The sequence below is a fragment of the Scatophagus argus genome, chromosome 4 (assembly GCF_020382885.2).
Source record: "Scatophagus argus isolate fScaArg1 chromosome 4, fScaArg1.pri, whole genome shotgun sequence".
Classification (NCBI taxonomy): Eukaryota; Metazoa; Chordata; class Actinopteri; family Scatophagidae; genus Scatophagus; species Scatophagus argus.
Window position 1 is genome coordinate 12,488,135 of NC_058496.1, and position 17,515 is coordinate 12,505,649.

Here is a 17,515-nt window from a genome sequence, read left to right on the forward strand (position 1 = left end):
CTAAACATTTCTGCATTAAAATGCTGCTCAACTGTTAATACATCAGCACTGAAATCTAAATAACATGATATATAGGATTTAATTAGGTATGAACAGAAGCCATTCTGTATAAACTACTTTTGATATGTGTTTTGATGTTTATACTTCTACACTCTCAATCAATTGTGCTATTGAAACAGGATCTATCTGAGAGTAACAGACCCTCTTGTTTCAGTACTTCTTAGAGGTTTGTAAAAAAAATAAATAATAATAAAAAAAAAATGCAAAAAATCATAAGCCCTGAGATTTATTCCTTTGCAGGGTTTGGAGCCCCAGGTTAGAAACCACTGTGACAGGAGAGATGTGCCCACACTAATCCTATATTCCAATATTCGAAATTCTCCACATTGTAACTGTGGTCAATTCTTTTTCAAAGCTGATTGCCATAAAGAAATCTTAGCTGGAGGAAAAATGATTTGCTCAGTGACAAAAAAAAAAAAAATGCGGAATTATTCACATATCTTTATTTAGTGCTGCTGAATTTTAACAAAGGGATGGTTTTAATCAAGCCAGAACAGTACTTATAACATAAATACAAACAATAAATCTGAAACATGTATAAAATCTGTAGCATTTTGTTCTCTAAACAATGCAATACTGTAACTACATTTATCAACTACATCAAAAGGAACATCATTTTTGGACAGGGTCGCTATGATTGCACCATTATGGTAGGCCAATAGGCTATCTACACAGATTAAAAAAAAAAATACACATAAAGGAAAGCTCAAATGGCACATATTTCTCTGTCAGTTCACCATAATATAATAACAGTAATAAAGATGATAATACTATGTAATACCTTAGAGATAAGTTAATATTCTTGAGCAACATCTTTGTATGCTGGCATAAACAACACATATAAAAGCCATGATATTCACATCTGAGTCTACTGTACATCGTAACTTGTGTGAAGGACACTACATAGTGCAGTTAGCCTGAATCCTCTCCACGTTTCTGTTTTTTTTTTTCCTTGCTTCTCCCCGATTTATACAGACAAAAGTAGAGTCTTCCATGATATACAGACTCCCCCCAGTTTGAATTATCAGTCTCATTGCCCTCGTGTCAAGCTCTGATGTACATTTCACCGGACTCAAAGCGACCTCATCCCCCCAAAAAACCCTTTTATCTGAATATACCTTCACCTGCTGTATTGCCACTAGTCCCTCTATCCTAAACCTCATAAGCTGAAGCTTTTCATATGTATACACACGTGCACACACCCACTGTCTCTCTCTCTCTCTCTCTCACACACACACACACACTCACCCTCACACACTCAAGCACACATTTACAATCTATAACTATTATAAGTATTTCTTCTTTCTAGTATATCATACATTCTATAAATTTTGTTTTAACTTTGGGGATACTGACTGATTCCTCAGACGTCTTGGCTGTAAATGCACAAAGCGAATGACACAATTATCATAATAACTAAATTCAAATTGTGTGCTTCCTTTGACATTGCAGTTCACTAAGGAGAAATTTGAGCTGGGAGCGCTGTGCAAGCTCTGTAATGACCTCTAGTGTTTGTTTTTAGTCACCGCAGGCGATCTGCAGTGAAGGCGAACCAAGTCTTAACTCTTATATTCATTTGGGGTTCATTAACTGCTAAACTTATCTATTTAATTCAATTTGTAGAAAATATAAACTCTGTTGGTCTTCGCGATGTGTTTAAATGGCTCATGCACGTCGGAGCCTGTGCATGAAATGACTTGAAAACTGAATTGAGAATCAGTCCATATCTGCTGGGATTTAAAGGAAATAATCCATGAAACAATAATGCTGTGTAACTGGTTTGCTGATATCATAATTAAAGCACTCAAAATGATAATCACACTCTTGATTTTTTTTTTTTTTGTCTTTTCCAGCGTTAGTTATTCTCTTGTACATGCTGGAAAGAATGTAGTAAGGCGCTCTCTGGCCAAAAATGCAAGTTAACACAACACACTCTGACCACTAAGTCTACTTTTACATAACCAGTGACACAGATTTACAATGACTAAATACCGCATAATATTCTTGTTGATAATTTCTGACAATATGCCTGATTGTCTTGGTCTTTTTCTAGCACGGGAATGAAATGACCCCTGTATTAGTGCTGTCATTTAATGTTTTGTTTTTTTCTCTGCCATCCATCAGTGTGGCACACTTTTCATGAACACTGATCATGTAGGACGCAGTAGCGTGCAACTCGTGACAGACAGGCATTCAACCTTCTGTTCAGCTGATCTGCTTTATTGATCATTCTGGGTTTTGTTGTCAGCCTTTGATGTTGTTTAGTGTCTACAGTTGTTTTGAAAAGTATGTCAGACTGAACTGATTTATTCTATTGTCAACTGAAATGTTTCAACTGAATGCTCTAGTGGTTTTGTGTGTGAGGCCTTATCACTGCGAGTGTGTCTAACTGGACAATTAATTTCATGGAGCTGTCTCTATATCTCTGTGGACTCAATCCTCTCCAGGCGTGAGGGTCCTGCCCAGGGAGGGGCAAGCTGATGGAGAGAAGGAGGGCCCTTCTGGTCTTCACAAGGAGGGGAGATGGTCAGGGCGATGGGGCCAGAGATCGAGGGTGGGGGCTGAGGAGACAGAGGTGAGAGGGCTGGTGGTGGAGGTGGAGAACTGGAAGAGGTGGGGGAGGTGGTAATGGTGGTGGTAACAGTGGTGGTGGTGGCTGTTGTGGTTGGTTTGGCTCCCAACTGGCTCATACGTTTTTCCAAAGCTTGGTTCTTCTGCAGCGTCTCCACATAGCTGAGCTGCAGCTGTGCCTGGTATTTCAAAACCCGCTCCTTCTCATCCTGCCAGGTGTGTCGCTCCTGGTCGAAGTTGAGGGCCTGACGTTCCCGTTGCTGCCGCTCCAGGCGCAGTGCGGCCTGCAGCTGCTCTAGTTGCCGGCGCAGCTCCCCTGCCTCATCCCAGTGACCCTCCTGGACTCTCTGTGGCTGGTGAGCATCCTGACGCAGTTGCACCTCTTGGCAGAGCTGGGCCTCATGACGTAGCTGGGCCTCTTGACGCATTTGCGCCTCGTGGCAGAGCTGGGCCTCCTGACGGAGCTGGGCCTCCTGGCGCAACTGGGCCTCTTGACGAAGCTGCACCTCTTGACGCAGCTGTGCTTCCTGCCGTAGTTGGGCCTCTTGACGGATTTGGGCTTCATGACGGTGGTGAGCCTCCTGACGAAGCTGGGCCTCCTGTCGGAGTTGGGCTTCTGGTCGAATTTGGACATCCTGACGCATTCTGATGTCCTGCTGCATGTGTGCATCTTGACGCTGCTGGGCGTCGCGCCACTGAGCTTCCTCGCGTTGCTGCCTCTCCTGTCTCTGAGCTTCCTGTCTTTGGGCTTTGGCCTCATCACTCTGAAGACTCAGCAGGGTGTCAGATGTGGGGGTAAGGGAGCTGGTTGAGGGCTCAGTGGGGTTACGCGTGCAGTGAACGACTCCCCAGGGGGGCAACAGCCCTGCAGCAGCTAAGTTGGGGCTCATAACAACTTCTGCTCCTCTGCTGGCTTCACTTAGAGCACGCTTTAAACTGAGCACCTCTGCCTCAAATACACCCAGCTTCTCTCTAAGGATGGACACCTGTTCAAAGGAAAATATATATATCACAGACAAACATCATTTCATTTTAAACATTGTATTTGACTGTTAACATTTCTTTGCAAGTCAAATCAAGTCAAGCTGTTGTCCGAAATAACTTTAGAATAAAATATTATATTTAAATTTGCTTACAGTAAATAGTCTTTTCAGTTTCGTAGTCTTTTCATGGCACTCTGAATCCTGTGATCATAAGATATTTTTTCTGCTGATGCTTCAGGAATGTTCCTTTATTTTACTGTTGCTTCAAGTAGATTAAGAGCTTGTGATTAAAGCCTAAATTCTAAATTGTACAAAACAAGAGACCAATAAGCTCTTACACTTGCTGTCTCTTTAGCATTAGAATGCTAACGTACAGTAGCACATACAGTATATACATATTTTATGTGTGTAAGCCGCTTATGTGGTCATAAAGTACAAAGGAAAAAAAAAATGTTGCAGCTGCAAAATATAATGTTGCCCAATCCCCACTTTGTCCCAGTCTCCAGGCCAAGTTTTTTGGAATCCCTCAGAAGGATTTTAAGGATTAAACGCCCGACAATCTAGATTTAGTGGTCAGCATCCCAATCCTCCAATCTCAGTTGTTGTAAAATATAATTTGACTGCTTTGGATAGTAATCAACATTGTGTTGCTTTTTTTGTAGCCATCACTTAAAGCCTTTGATAAAATCCATGTCAGTAAGTATGACCACCTGAAGGAGATAAAAATCCAGACAAAATGTGTCCATTACTTACTCAGAATGATGTCCTCTATGCTAATGAGTAGGTCAGATGTTTCAACCAGAAACTGTGACAAATTTTAATATTTTAATATTATCAGATTATTATTTAATATTATTAGAAAATTCACTTTTTACAATCAGATCTGACAATCATTTTACAATCCTTGGCAAATTTTTATTTATCTACCTTGATAGAAATAGAAATAGGGTTATTGTTTACGCAATATACACACATAAAATTGGGAAAAGAACCTAAAACGTTTCCCTGTCTATACTCCTGATTTACAGTGTCAACAAGCAGACTGGAGCCTGTGCACTGGTTTCTGTTCACTTATACAGTCTGACATAAATTTCCTTCATATCTTAACTCTTACTGCAACTGGGTTTTGACAGACACTTTAGGGTCATTTTATGTGATCTTTATACTGAATTGAACATGAACATGAAGCCCTTCATCAAAAATCTGATGAGGAACCTGACTAATACTAAATAATTTTTATTATGTTTGAAGACCGATTAAATGGATTGCTTGTCTTTCCTGATAATTATAATCCTCAGTGTTAAAGCTCAGTGTAACTGAAAACCCACCTCTGACAGAGTCCTCCTCAGCTCCCCCTCACACTTTTCCAGCTCCAGACTTTTGGTGCTATAGGAGTCCTTCAGGCCCAGCATGGCCTCCTCTCGCTCCCTCAGCTGGGCATTGAGCTCCTTCAGTTGGCCTCTCAGGGCCACCATCTCTCCAGCTCGCTGGGTCACTTCAGCCTGACTCTCCCTCAGCTGTTGCTTCAACAGGGAGATCTCTCCTGCCTTCTGACACACCTGGCACACGAAGCACGAGCGAGTGAGTTAGTATTTAAGTACTGTGGTAAATATACCCTGTATCTCACTTGCACACACACTTACTCATACCCTGTGCTCCACTGCTTAGTCTACCATGATGAAACTCTGATAACATTTTACTGAACTAGTCAAGCGCACCGACTCATATACTCATATCTCACCTCCCACTTAGTCTCCTCCAGACGAGGCAAAATGTCAGCCTGCTCCTTCCTGTAATCCAGACACTTTCTCTCCAGCTCCTCTCTCTGGGCCAAGAGAGCTGCCATCTCCTCCTGGAGTCTCCTCTTGTCCTGGGACAGACGGCTTATCTGGGCCTGCAGGGCAGTCTGAGAGCGCTGAGCACGACGGGTAACCTGCAGACAAAATGTACATATACAGTACAAGTTCTGATGATATCCAAACTCCAGTACTCCAAGATGTTTTGGTACTTTAAGGCATGCCGGTCAACTAAATTTGTTTTGTATCTGGACAGACTTAGTCCAATTTCCTGAATTTTACCTGGACTGTATATTTGTAGTTTAACATTAATCATTTAAATTTGGAGTACTGTATATTAAGATGGATTTCAACTTTCTCTCGTACATAAAGGGCCTTAAAGGGGAGTGGACCATAGCGCTATAGTACCTATAAATACTTTTGTTGTATCACTGACTCAGCTTTTCACAAGATATAACACAGGTTGGCTCAAGATGTGGGTAAACAAAGTCTGGTGACATCCTCCGGATACAGCTGGATCAAAACATGTCATGAGGTCACCTGCTGCAGGCGCGAGGCATAGTTCTGTCTCAGCTCGTCCATCTGTCGCTCCCAGACACGTTGCTTCTCCTCAAACACCTGAATGATTGCTGCCTCACTTTGGTCCAGGTTTCTGCGCATATGCTGCACCTGATAGAAAGGAGAAGGAGGAGGAATCAGACCACAAAGCTTCAGCCTAAATAGCAAAAGTAGTAGAAATCCAACTCAGATTTTTATAGTCAGCAGCCTAAACACCCGCTCAAGATGCACTTGAAGGTGCACTTGATGCATGAAGGCTTTAAATCCGAATTTGTGTGTTGTTATGAATTAATTGCTCAAATATTTCAAGAAAATAGGAATGTTCTCTTTTTGTCATCCTGTACCACAGCTTTGCCTCACCTCTGTGGCAAAATAAAAACAAAAGTGCAATTTGAACTGACTCATGTACATAATTTGTAGGTTAAACACTTAGTGTTGAATGCAAAGTGAACAACACAGTTTGGAGATGTGAAAGGGTCAATGATGTCACCCACATCATTTGTACTTATTATTGTTTAAATTAACTTATTCAACTTTATTTAACATTTTATTTAATATTTTAAGCATCACAAATTCGGTTCACCTCAACTTTATGAGGGTGGCAGAAAGAATTTTGCCAACAAAGTAAAAGAAAAGAAAATAAAACCAAAAAAAAATCGACCCTTTGACTGGTTCTTTCAGAGCTGACAAATACCCTCCTCCCTTTCAGCAGAGTGCAACAACTGTGGAGAAAATCAAACATTTCTCAGTGGCTTCTGACCTCTTGCTCTTTCTCCCATAAGCGGTCCTCGAGATCCTGGATGATATCATCAGATGAAGGGGAGGGGCGTAGAGGTGCTGGGGCGTCACTCAGATGGCTCAGTCTCTGATAGGACGAGGAACTCTTTCCTGAGGAGGACCGGCCACTGTCTGAGGCGCTGAGCCCGTTCTGTAGGAAAGAACCACATCAAAGTTTATAACAGCCAAGAGCATTAAATGCCAGTCTACATGGGCATGAATGATGGCCCTACCTGGTAGCCAGGTTTTTCCAGCTTGTCTAGGCCTGCAGCTGCACCAACCATACCCAGTCTGTTGATGTGGCTGGTGGAAGCACTGAGAGGCCCCAGGACTGCTGGGGGTCCACAACCGGACCCCGAGCCTGTATAGGTAGGCAGGCTGGTCAGGGAGTTTCTCCCTGAGTCAGACATCCCTCCCTGAACCACTTCATTACCATTTCCTCCGCCCTCACTTCTGCTGACCCTCACTGGACTGTCCTGATCCAGGAGCAATGCCTCTGGGACCTCTCCTGATTCTGCTCCTGCCCCGTCCCTGCCTCTCCTGCCTCCTCTGCTCTCACAGAACCCTTCACTCCTTGCCTCAGTCTTGCCCTCACTCCCAGCCCCTCCTGCTTGGCCCACAAGGTTCTGCATGGAGTGGAAGCTCTTGGGAACCACCGGCTTGAAGGCAGAAGGACGAACGAGGCCTGAGTTGTTCTGCATTGCCTAAGACAGAGATGCAGGAAGGAAGAAAGAAAGAAAGAAAGAAGATACACATTAATGTACCTCACAGAGTATACTCAGCCTACTGTAGTAAAAGTTTCAATGATAAAATTGTGCTGAGTTGTGTTAAGGATAATAGCAATATATATTGAAAATGTGTTCATGCCAGTTCGTTCAGCTAATTCTGACTGTTAACTACTGACTGAACTTTTTTTGTTTGGACACTTTTCTTTTTGAATTGTCCCACATTGCTTTCGCTGAACCCTCAAAATAGCTCTGTCTGAAATTTCAAAGGCATTTCTGCAATGAAATAAGGACTTTGAATTTTGCCCCCACCCCCGACCCCACCACACTAATGTCTCAGTTGAACCAGGACGGGATCATTTCACAGCCAGTATGGAAAGGAGGTATGTTTACAGCAACCAATAAGAAGTTTGAATTCAGTGGTGTCCAAAACTTTTCTTATCAGCTGTGAGCAGCTCAAGTGAAGTGATTTTCCTTTCTCAGATTGTGTCATTTCAATAGTTTTTAAAGGTCTCAGGATGTCCACCTCCTAAACTAAATTTTAGTTCATAGCAAAGATTACATTAAAAGTGGGAAAGAGAAAACATCATTTTGTGTGGCAAAAAATTTAGTTTTTCAATATTTTCTAATCATCTTGCAGCCACAATGCAGTAAGAAGATGCTGACCCCCCCTGGCTGAAAATCATTGTCCTTTATCTTGAAGTACCTGCTCGAGTTTCCCCGACACTGGCAGGATCTTGGGCGGGTTGTGGTTTGGAGGGTTATGGCTGCCTGGATTGTTCTCAGTGTCAGTTCTGGCTGCCATCTCTCTGTGGTGGTGTTGGCTCATGGCCACACCGTTCTTCTCATTTGCTCCTCGGCCTACAATGTTCCCACAAACATCCAAGCCTGCAGCTTGCATTTCCCTCTCTCTCTCTCTATCCAACCTCTCATTCTCCAGCCTCTCTCTTTCCCTCTCCCTCTCCCTTTCCCTCTCTCGCTCCCTCTCCCTTTCTATCTTCTCTCTCTCAATTCTCTCTCTTTCCCTCTCTCTGGCTCTCTCCCTTTCCCTCTCCCTTTCTCGCTCCAGCCTCTCCCTTTCCACTCGTTCCCGCTCCCTCTCCCGGTTCCTCTCCCTCTCTCGCTCCCTCTCTAACCTCTCTCGGTCCCAGTCTCGGTCCCGGTCCCTGTCTCTCCCCCTCTCACGCTGCCTTTCCCACTCCCTCTCCCGCCTGCCTGCTCCGTTGCCACAGTCCAACTGGTTGTTGTTGGATGGGGCCGTCATGGTACATTCAGTGTTGGTGGAAGACGCTGTTTCGGTGGGCCGGTCAGTCCCGGTACAGGTCCCAGTCCCAAAACTAACGCTCCCTCGCTCATCGCTAGAAGCCGTCCCGTCAGATATAGTCGCCGGAGGGCGGGGCAGCCGCTCTGCACTGCAGCTGCGGTCGGCAGGGCAACGGCGAGAGAGAGGAGGGGCTCGAGGCAGGGTGGTCCTTGTGCCCACAGACTTCATGGCAAACTCCTGCTCTCCTGCCACCCCACTGCCAACACTGCCCATAGTGGGGGTCAAAGGTCAGGGATTAGAGGTTAGGAGTCAGGATTGGGGAGGGTCACAGATACATTTGGAAGTAGTGTGGGTCATCACAACCTAATGCAGGTAGTGGGGGCACACACACTAGAGGAACACAGAGAAATGAAAAGAGTTATACAATATTGTAATTGCATAATGGCTAGTTATACAATAATAGTTAATGCAGAACCCACATACAGGAGCAGTGTAGTCCTCCCACCATGATAAAAGAGAGAAGGGTTAGACAGATAAATTTGGACAAATGTTAGCAAAGGGCATATATAAATAAAGTGTATAAATACAGCTTGTGAGTGATTTTTAAGGGATGCTGGGTGAAAAGCTCACTCACACCAATCTAGGGCCCATTATGGCCCATTTGTTGTGGAAACAAATGAATTAACACCTACATAAAACAAGTCCAATACAATACAAAACAAAAGCCCTGCAATAAATACAATTTTGGTCAGCTGAACCTAACTGAATGCTCAGTTTTTGTTCTGTATTGGACAGAACTTGCGTTTTGCTGTAAATTGCTCTACATTTTCATTATTTAGGGTTCCACAGACCCCATTGCTGTATTGTTGTAATAATTAATAAGAATAAGAAAAATTCCTTTAGCTATACACTATATAGACAAAAGTAATGGGCCACCTGCCCATGACCCCATGACTTTCATGACATCGCATTCTAAATAAACAGACAGCTTTGCAGCTGTAACATCTTCCACTCTTCTGGGGAGCCTTTCTGAAAAGTTTTTGAGCATTTCTGTGTTTTTTCCCATTCATGCAGTAGAGCATTTGCAAGGTCAGGCACTGATATTGCATGAAAAGGCCTGGCTCTCAATCTCTGTTCTGCTTCATCTTAAAGGTGTTTGATGGGGTTGAGTTCAGGACTCAGGACTGTGTGGGCCAGTCAAGTTGTTCCACACCAAACTCATCCAACCATGTCTTTATGGACTTTGCTTTGTGCACTGGGACACAGTCATGCTGGAATAGAAAATGACCCAAACTATTGCCACAAAGTTGGAAGCATAGCATTGTCCAAAATGTCTTGGTATGCTGAAGTATAAAGATTTCCCTTCAGTGGAACTAAGAGGCTGAACCCCACCCCCGAATAACAGCCCCATAAACAAGTGTGTCTTGATACTTTTGTCTATATAGTGTATTTTTTTTCTTATCCTTTCACCTGATTGAAAACAAATATGTAGAAAAATAAGAGGTGACTCTTCCCATGGCAACAAACTGGGCTTATACATTTAATGAAGGTGACACAATATATCTGCACAGCACTACTTTTACACCAAAGGAGAACATATGCTATATTTTTTATGTTATAGGGGCCATGGATATATATACTCATTCTGGTCCTTAAAAAGTCCTACACAGACAAAACATTCAGTGTATCTAACATAAAAAAAATTCTTTACTCATTATACACTCAATTTCTTAAGTACAACTACCCAAAATGAATGCAATCTAACCCAACTGCCCAGCAATGAATCCCATTTCCATGAAGGTTTTGCAGTTACATACATATTTTGTTTCGTTAAAACTGTTTTAGACAGGTGTTGACTTAACCTTACGCTCATTGTGGAGGGTGTAGTTCGTTGTGCTGTTCAATCATATTGTGTTATACGCAAGGCTGGCTTACCAGCTGGTCAGCTGCTAAGGTCAAAGGATGTCTCGTAGTGATTTATGTAACATGCCAAATAAAATACATTAAAACCGGAAATGGTAAATGCCTAATGGGTACTGTATTTCATCTAATACTTTTATTTATTTACTTTTATTTTTTATTTTTTACTTTTATTTGCTGTTAGTTATTATGTTCAATGGTGCAACTAACTACCTGACAGTTTACTGGTTGGTTTCTGGAACTCAGAAGAAAGAAAGAGGTGCTTGTAATATCCACTCTACCCTTATTGATATGAATGGGGTGCACAGAATATTAGAAACATCTCTCAGGATAATGGATGACAAACATATGAACTACAACCTCCAAAATCATCATAAAGTTGAATCAAGACTTCTCTAAAGCTGTTTGAGCAAAGCATTTTCTGCAGGGCTCTTGCATCTGAATTATTTTTAACTTGGTGTACCTACTAAATTGGAGCCTGAGTGTATAATCAGAGGCTGTTGTTTGCCGTGTAGTTGAACTGTACTGCACTAGAATTAGCAGTGGTTCCAGTATTTTGTCAGGTGTCCCATTTACCTCAACGGGACTGAACTAAACATTTGAAACATTTCTCAAAATCAACAACTAAAACAGAATGTGTAACCTTCATGAAGGCGGGATTTATTACAGAACTGTTGCTTTGGTTTTAGGTAGGTGTGCCTTCTAGACTGGCTGCTCAGTGGAGAATACACACATACAATATGCATGTGGGGGGAACAAGAGATCTGTGCTTGTATATATGCTATTATGTAAGATGCCACAATCTATGCTAAATTACAACGTGAAACAACCCAAATATTCACACCACTAAACCCGAGACAGACAGATAGATAGACAGAGTCATGTCAGTGCACTTCCCCTTCTCATTTACTACAGGTTTACTTCCACTTGGGTGACTACTACTAGTAGTAGTAGTAGTAGTAGTAGCAGTGAAATACACTGCCTATCTATCGCTGCTCTGCCTCAATCCCCTCCCCTCACGACTCCCCCTCTCTCCCTCTCTCTCTCTCCCTTTTTCCTCTGCATCCCTGGGCGGCAAGGGCGGCTTTAGCAGCATCCGCATCAAGCCCTGAATCGACTGCGCTCCCAAACAATTACTCGCTAGGCCCGTGACAAGAAACAAACGCACGACCATCGCTGAATAGAAAAAAGATGCATCAAAATTAATATACACAGCGTCACTGACACTGACGACAGTAGCTTTGATTTACCGATTGTAGCATCCTGGCGGTCCATCATCAAAGGCTACTCACTATTTTGCAGCTCGGCGCTCTGTAAGATGGCAGCCTCAATAAACAATATTGTCACGAGACAGCAACGTCAGTCCTGGTCGGCCTCGCTCTGAATTTATTCTGCGATGTTGCCGTGGGTCGGTAATATTAGGGATGCTGTCTTCGACCGCTGTCAGCGTCGGATGCTGATGATGGAGTCGGTCGGTTGATACGCGCATCAGCTGAGAGACACACACCCACCTCTGGCCCCGCCCCTCCGGCTGCATGATACAAACGCCCCCTTTTGGCATTAATCCAGTGCTCTCCCTCGGGAAAAGCCTATAGGGTCATGTACAGTCCCCTGAATGTATGGATGGATGGATGAGTGGATGGATGGATGCGTAACGACATAAACGCTTGTTTTAGCAATGTCTTTTTGATTACAGCATGTATTTATTTATTTATTAGAAAGCTATGTTTCATTTCAATGGTTAAGCTCCATCTTTTAGTTTACTTGCTGTCTGGTTTGGTTTACCCATAAATCATAACAGCTTCACTCATTTTGAAGAAAGACCATGTGGTGCATAATCTAAATTACTCCAAAACAGTCGTTTCTTTTAAAGATATGTGTCATTTCAACGTTAAAAGGTCCAAAAACGGACTAGATCTTTGGCAAATATTCTGTCGAATGGTACTTACATTATTCCAAATGTTTCCAACAATGTTCCAACCCATGAAATTCACAATTTTATTCAAGGCAATGGTGCTTTTAATTTGGTCACCACTTCCAGGAAAGAGTCAAGAGTGTGAGGAAGGAAGTCAGTGAATGTGACTAAACGTAATATGAATAAAATTTTAAAGCACTGCCGTGTCTGTGAACATTTCTATCTGAGTCCCATCAGATAGATTTTAATCACAGATGGTGGTTTTCTAACTTCCATGATCCCACACTACCAGCGAGCTACCTGTCACCACATGTTAGCAAACAGAGCAGAGCATTTTTTTTCCAGTTCAGTTTTTCAGCCTCAAAGAGGAGGGTAATACTGTGTTGTGGTGCAAAGTAAAGGTACATTTACTCAAATACAAATATGAATCAACTACAGTAATTTGAAAATCATTTTAGTCATTTCTCATACAAAGACGTTTCATGATCCCGGCATCACAAATTTGACCATTTGCTGCTTTTCCCTTTAATTATCTCAGTTTATAATGATGATTTATAATAATTTGTTGGGATAATTTATAATGGAAATTACCATTAGTCACAGTCTCATACAAATAAATTAAAAATGTTTTACATTTTGCAGGAGTAATAATTCTGCATTCTGCATTGTGTTACCTTTACTTTTAACACCACAAGTACAGTTTTCTGAATGCAATTCTACTTAAGTCACATGTCAGTGTAGGAGTTTTACTTGTAACAGAATACTTTCATGGTGTGACATTAGTACTTTTGACTACATAAAGGAGTACTTCCCCCTTCCAGTGGTACTGTATGATCCTCTACTTACTCCCCAACCCAGTTTTTTGTAGTAATGTTGGACAGGTTGGTGTTTCTCTCAGTAATGTTGTCCAGACCCACAGATTCATTTTAAGACAATGTAATCTTTCTATTCATTTAAATATGCAAATCTCTAAAGAGGAGGTCCTTTTTCTATGACATTTACTTGACTGTCCATAGGGGGGCAGTAGTGCTGTTCACTGGCAGGCTGTACTGGGACCTTCACTGCTGCAATGCTGCTGTAAGTGTGGTGGGGAAAGACACAGGCTTCATCTCTCAGGTCTCCAGAGACTCCCTGGTTCCCTGTGGCCACCAATATGTCCTCATACTGGTGGCTCGCTCTGTGACCTCAGCTCTTTGCAAATCTCTGTCTTTCCTCCTTCTTCTGTATCTGTTTGCTGGTGCAAGGAAAGGTGCAAATGTAAGTTTTGTAACATACATTTTGTTCATTAAGGATCTGAAAATGAAATAGTTACCTTGTGCTTCTCTCATTTCCTTTAGTGCCTGAATCTGAACTGTCAGAGGTTAATACTCCTGAAGCAGAATGACACAGTGCTGTTCAGTAACCAATGAGACGGTACCATGTGACACATAAGAGTTACAAATTTGATATAGACTTTTACTAATACAATGAGATAAAGTAGTGTTGTACAGACAGGCCTATACAGTTAGGCCCCAAAATCAACCACAAAGAGATAGCTTCAAAATGACCAGATCCATGGAATTTTTGAAATTTATCATCAGGAAGACTACCAAAAAGACAATAAGTTAAACAGTAAAACAATCCCAGCTCACACAGCATCAACACAAGTAGTCCCCACTCTAGAGACCCCTAACCTCTGCTGCTGGCACAGGAGCTTTTGAGCACTCCTGCCCAGGTGCATCTCATTTGAGCAATCAAGATGTGGCACACGTGGGCATAGCTAGAGAGGACAGGGGGGACAAAAGGACAAACAGCACAGGGAACATGCACAGGCCTAACAGCACTTTTTTTTAATTACTTCCTTTTGCCCATTTGGCATAAGTCTTCTACAAATTGATTTTTAGTGCTTAAGAGTACAGGAGACAGCTGACGGCATAAGTCTCTGTGGAGAAATGACTCAAAGGTGTATCTATAATGCCTGTATTCAGAACTTTACATGCTAATTCGACTAAGAAGTCCTGTCATTGTTTACCATTATATATGCCTCAAAGATTCTTCAAGGTCTAGAAACTCTACATTGTACCTTGGAGGCATTTCAGACTGTATCAGTAGGCAGGCTTATTGAGTGACATTTTAATTGATTATGTCTGCCATTTATTTTTGAAAAATATTTAAGAGGCTGTTCAATGTGAAGTTACTCTGCTGCACTAATGTGACACACTCCAGACACACTCATTTTCACTCTCCTCTGCTCTTAATTCTCGTCACTGTTAAATGTAACACATGAAATACATTAGTTCTGCCTGTCTCTGTGTTATAAAAGCAGCTCCATGTTCACATCCTTCTCAAGAGCTGACAAAAGCAAAGGGCGTCTGCTCACATTAGCTACTATCTTCTTTTCACATCCACTTTTTATAGTTATATTTTTACATAATTATATTTTTATTTTAGTATTTTTACCACCAGAGAAAATCTGACGGGATGCCAGACGTTTACTCTGCAAGCCCCAGGACTCTGGGCAAATGCATCTGCATCATCACAGGAGCCTCCAAGGGATTTGGACGGGCTCTGGCACATGAAGTAAGTGATCAACTTGTAGGAAAAATAGAATAATTAAAAAATACAAGTAAACAAACTGGAATGGCATGTGTCCATCCAGGTGTCCTGCTTCCTGATGTCGGGCTCTGTCCTCATACTGGTGGCTCGCTCTGAGAATCTGCTGCAGCAGCTGAAGGAAGAGCTGCAGAGCATCACTGAGGAACAGCAGCTCGTGGTTCACTGCATAGCTGCCGATCTGAGCACGAAAGAGGGGCTGAATGAGACAGTCAGGGTGGCGAGGCAGGAAGCTGTAAATGAAATAGACCACGTGCTCCTCATCAACAATGCTGGTGAGCCTTAAATCACTGTCTTTGTTGAAACCTAGTAGCTTTATGTTGACTTCTTTTACTGGTCTCTCATGCTCATGTACATTATTCCCTTTGTTGTACTATCTTTCCACCTCCTTCCCCACACCAAACCAACTTCTTTCTCTCTCTCTCTCTCTGCTTCCAGCCTCTTTGGGTAACATTTCTCAGTTTGCAACTTTCAGCGACCTCGATGAGGTGAACTCCTATCTGTCCTTCAACCTTAGCTCCTCACTGGTGCTGACTGCAGGAATACTGCAGGTATTTCCATGCAGACCGGGCCTGCGATGGACCGTAGTAAACGTCTCGTCAGTGTTTGCCCTGAAGGCCTTACCATGCTGGGTGCTGTACTGTACAGCCAAAGCAGCCAGAAACATGATGTTCAATGTGTTGGCTAAGGAGGAGCCAAATGTCAAAGTCCTCAGCTACTCTCCAGGTACAGGTTTATAACTCAAGCGTGAGTGTATTAACAGAAATATTTGTATAAAGTTATACTGTTAAAAAAACAGACACAAGGTGTATTGAAAACAATGTATTTATTTTTAGCAAGGACAGTGCAGAGTGCGCAGTGCACCTGTGTTAGCAAAAATCCAAATTTTCAGATCCATCCATCCATCCATTTTCTATACCGCTTATCCATCAGGGTCGTGGGAAATTTTCAGATCTTTTCTCAAATATTACATCAGCTCCTCCTGATCAACTCCAGCTGAAATGCCACTGTACATTATAAAAAATGAAAAGTGCTGCTTGTGAATCAAATGTCAAACTATCACATCTGCAAACATAAATGAAGGTATTGGGAGTGCTTTAGCATTTTGGAGAAGATGGTGAGAAAAGAAAAAGAAAAAAGAGAAGAAGGTGGTAGGATGTGCTGTGTCTCTATCAGCTTGAATGCATGTAATATAGAGCAACAACAACAACAACAAAAAACATACAACATTTTTCTGCTTTTCTACTTCTTAATTTTTCACTTTGGTATCCCTTAGGTCCCATGGACACAGAGCTGCAGAAGGACATACAGAGATTAACAGGTGTCATTAATCAACTTTTGCCCTGCCAGGAGCCTGCAGCCAAACTGATGAAACTTCTTCTGGACAATGACTTCCCCTCAGGAGCGCACCTTGACTTTTTCACAGTGTGATATTAATATGAGAAAGGATTCAATTAAAAGGTTAATTATTTCATAAGAGTTCCTGTCGCATTCTAGGCAGAAAAAGTTAAGAATAGAAACAAATGGAGCGTCAAAACATGTGAATGTCACCAAAGACAGACTTATTTAGAATTGCTGTTCTTTCTTTGCTCAATTCCTGTGATATTGGTTGTTTTAAATTTGTCATTTGATCCAAACGTTAATGTCAATCCTTCCTGTCACCCGTTTTCTACTTTTCCAGTTCAAATATTTCATTTTTTTTTTTTTTTAAAAAAAAACAACAACAGCAAAAAACCCCACATAAACACAATTGTGTATGTAAAAATGACTATTGTCTTTGGACAAACAATGGCCTTTTACCTCAAACTCAAACACAGAACTCCCATTGACTGCTATGAGAAGTTGAAGGAATGTGTACATGACGGACTGGACTGGTCTTTTCAGTCAGTGTGGTAATGATATAGCTCATGAAACATTTTTGTGGGTACCATGCAATGCAGGGAATGATGTGCCATAACTTGTGTTTCAGTTACACAGCGAGGAAGAGGATGTCAGAGAAAGCACCAGAACAAGGTAGAGACAGACACATAGATCAGCTCTGCTTCTGTCAAACTTCTCGCAGCTGTCCAGCGTCACCACACACTCTTGACGGACGGTAGCAACTGAGGGACAAAAATAACAGAGACCTGGCATCTACCAATTCATGATTTGGGGGGAGGGGTGGTTGGGGATTTCTGTGAGTTAAAAGGAGAAAAAAACAAGAAGTGTGACCCAACCAAAATAAATAAAAGCATCTGAGAGAACGGAAATGAGTTTCTGTGGTGTTACTTTCCGACAAGGTTGTTGGTGATACTGACAGGCCTGCGCTTTCAAGACATTTTATTTCCCATGGGACTAATGAGCTAAATGAGCAC

The 17,515-nt window shown here is 42.1% G+C and overlaps 2 protein-coding genes and 1 long non-coding RNA gene across 9 annotated transcripts; 1 reads left to right on the plus strand and 2 right to left on the minus strand.

The window, feature by feature from the left end:
- Positions 1 to 488: 488 nt before the first annotated feature.
- lzts3b (leucine zipper, putative tumor suppressor family member 3b) lies at positions 489 to 12,126 on the minus strand. Of its 4 annotated transcripts, XM_046387772.1 has the most exons (9): positions 11,905 to 12,126; positions 8,177 to 9,124; positions 7,179 to 7,449; positions 6,979 to 7,106; positions 6,729 to 6,896; positions 5,951 to 6,079; positions 5,356 to 5,547; positions 4,943 to 5,173; positions 489 to 3,617 (listed from the first exon to the last, which is right to left on the minus strand). In XM_046387772.1, exons 2-9 carry the CDS (start codon positions 9,005 to 9,007, stop codon positions 2,478 to 2,480), a joined length of 3,090 nt encoding a protein of 1,029 aa, XP_046243728.1. In that variant the 5' UTR covers positions 9,008 to 9,124; positions 11,905 to 12,126; the 3' UTR covers positions 489 to 2,477. The 4 variants fall into 4 exon arrangements, with proteins under 4 accessions (XP_046243728.1, XP_046243726.1, XP_046243727.1 ...); XM_046387770.1 differs by having other exon boundaries at positions 6,979 to 7,449; positions 11,947 to 12,126; XM_046387771.1 differs by having other exon boundaries at positions 6,979 to 7,449; positions 8,177 to 8,999.
- A 1,168-nt stretch (positions 12,127 to 13,294) lies between these two features.
- On the minus strand, positions 13,295 to 14,283 carry LOC124058478. The gene is made up of 3 exons (XR_006843260.1): positions 14,201 to 14,283; positions 13,882 to 13,939; positions 13,295 to 13,803 (listed from the first exon to the last, which is right to left on the minus strand). It is a non-coding gene; the product is annotated as an uncharacterized LOC124058478 (long non-coding RNA).
- Positions 13,550 to 17,405, plus strand: sprb (sepiapterin reductase b). 4 transcript variants are annotated; one of them, XM_046387779.1, is made up of 6 exons: positions 13,550 to 13,646; positions 15,000 to 15,128; positions 15,208 to 15,436; positions 15,600 to 15,887; positions 16,438 to 16,622; positions 17,131 to 17,405. In XM_046387779.1, the coding sequence occupies exons 2-5, from the start codon at positions 15,030 to 15,032 to the stop codon at positions 16,590 to 16,592; spliced, it is 771 nt and encodes a 256-aa protein (XP_046243735.1). In that variant the 5' UTR covers positions 13,550 to 13,646; positions 15,000 to 15,029; the 3' UTR covers positions 16,593 to 16,622; positions 17,131 to 17,405. The 4 variants fall into 4 exon arrangements, with proteins under 4 accessions (XP_046243735.1, XP_046243732.1, XP_046243731.1 ...); XM_046387776.1 differs by lacking the exon at positions 13,550 to 13,646 and adding an exon at positions 13,698 to 13,826; XM_046387775.1 differs by lacking the exon at positions 13,550 to 13,646 and adding an exon at positions 13,907 to 13,982.
- The last annotated feature ends 110 nt before the right edge of the window (positions 17,406 to 17,515 follow it).

What these genes read in the sequence shown, in the direction of transcription:
- lzts3b (XM_046387770.1), bottom strand. Translation starts at nt 9,007, where the DNA reads ATGGGCAGTGTTGGCAGTGGGGTGGCAGGAGAGCAGGAGTTTGCCATG. An exon ending in TGGAAAAACCTGGCTACCAG is followed by an intron (nt 6,897 to 6,978) that starts GTAGGGCCATCA and finishes TCTTTCCTACAG; the next exon opens with AACGGGCTCAGCGCCTCAGA. An exon ending in TGGAGGAGACTAAGTGGGAG is followed by an intron (nt 5,174 to 5,355) that starts GTGAGATATGAG and finishes TTCGTGTGCCAG; the next exon opens with GTGTGTCAGAAGGCAGGAGA.
- sprb (XM_046387775.1), top strand. Translation starts at nt 13,950, where the DNA reads ATGACACAGTGCTGTTCAGTAACCAATGAGACG. An exon ending in GTTCAGTAACCAATGAGACG is followed by an intron (nt 13,983 to 14,999) that starts GTACCATGTGAC and finishes TTTTTATTTTAG; the next exon opens with TATTTTTACCACCAGAGAAA. An exon ending in AGTCCTCAGCTACTCTCCAG is followed by an intron (nt 15,888 to 16,437) that starts GTACAGGTTTAT and finishes GGTATCCCTTAG; the next exon opens with GTCCCATGGACACAGAGCTG.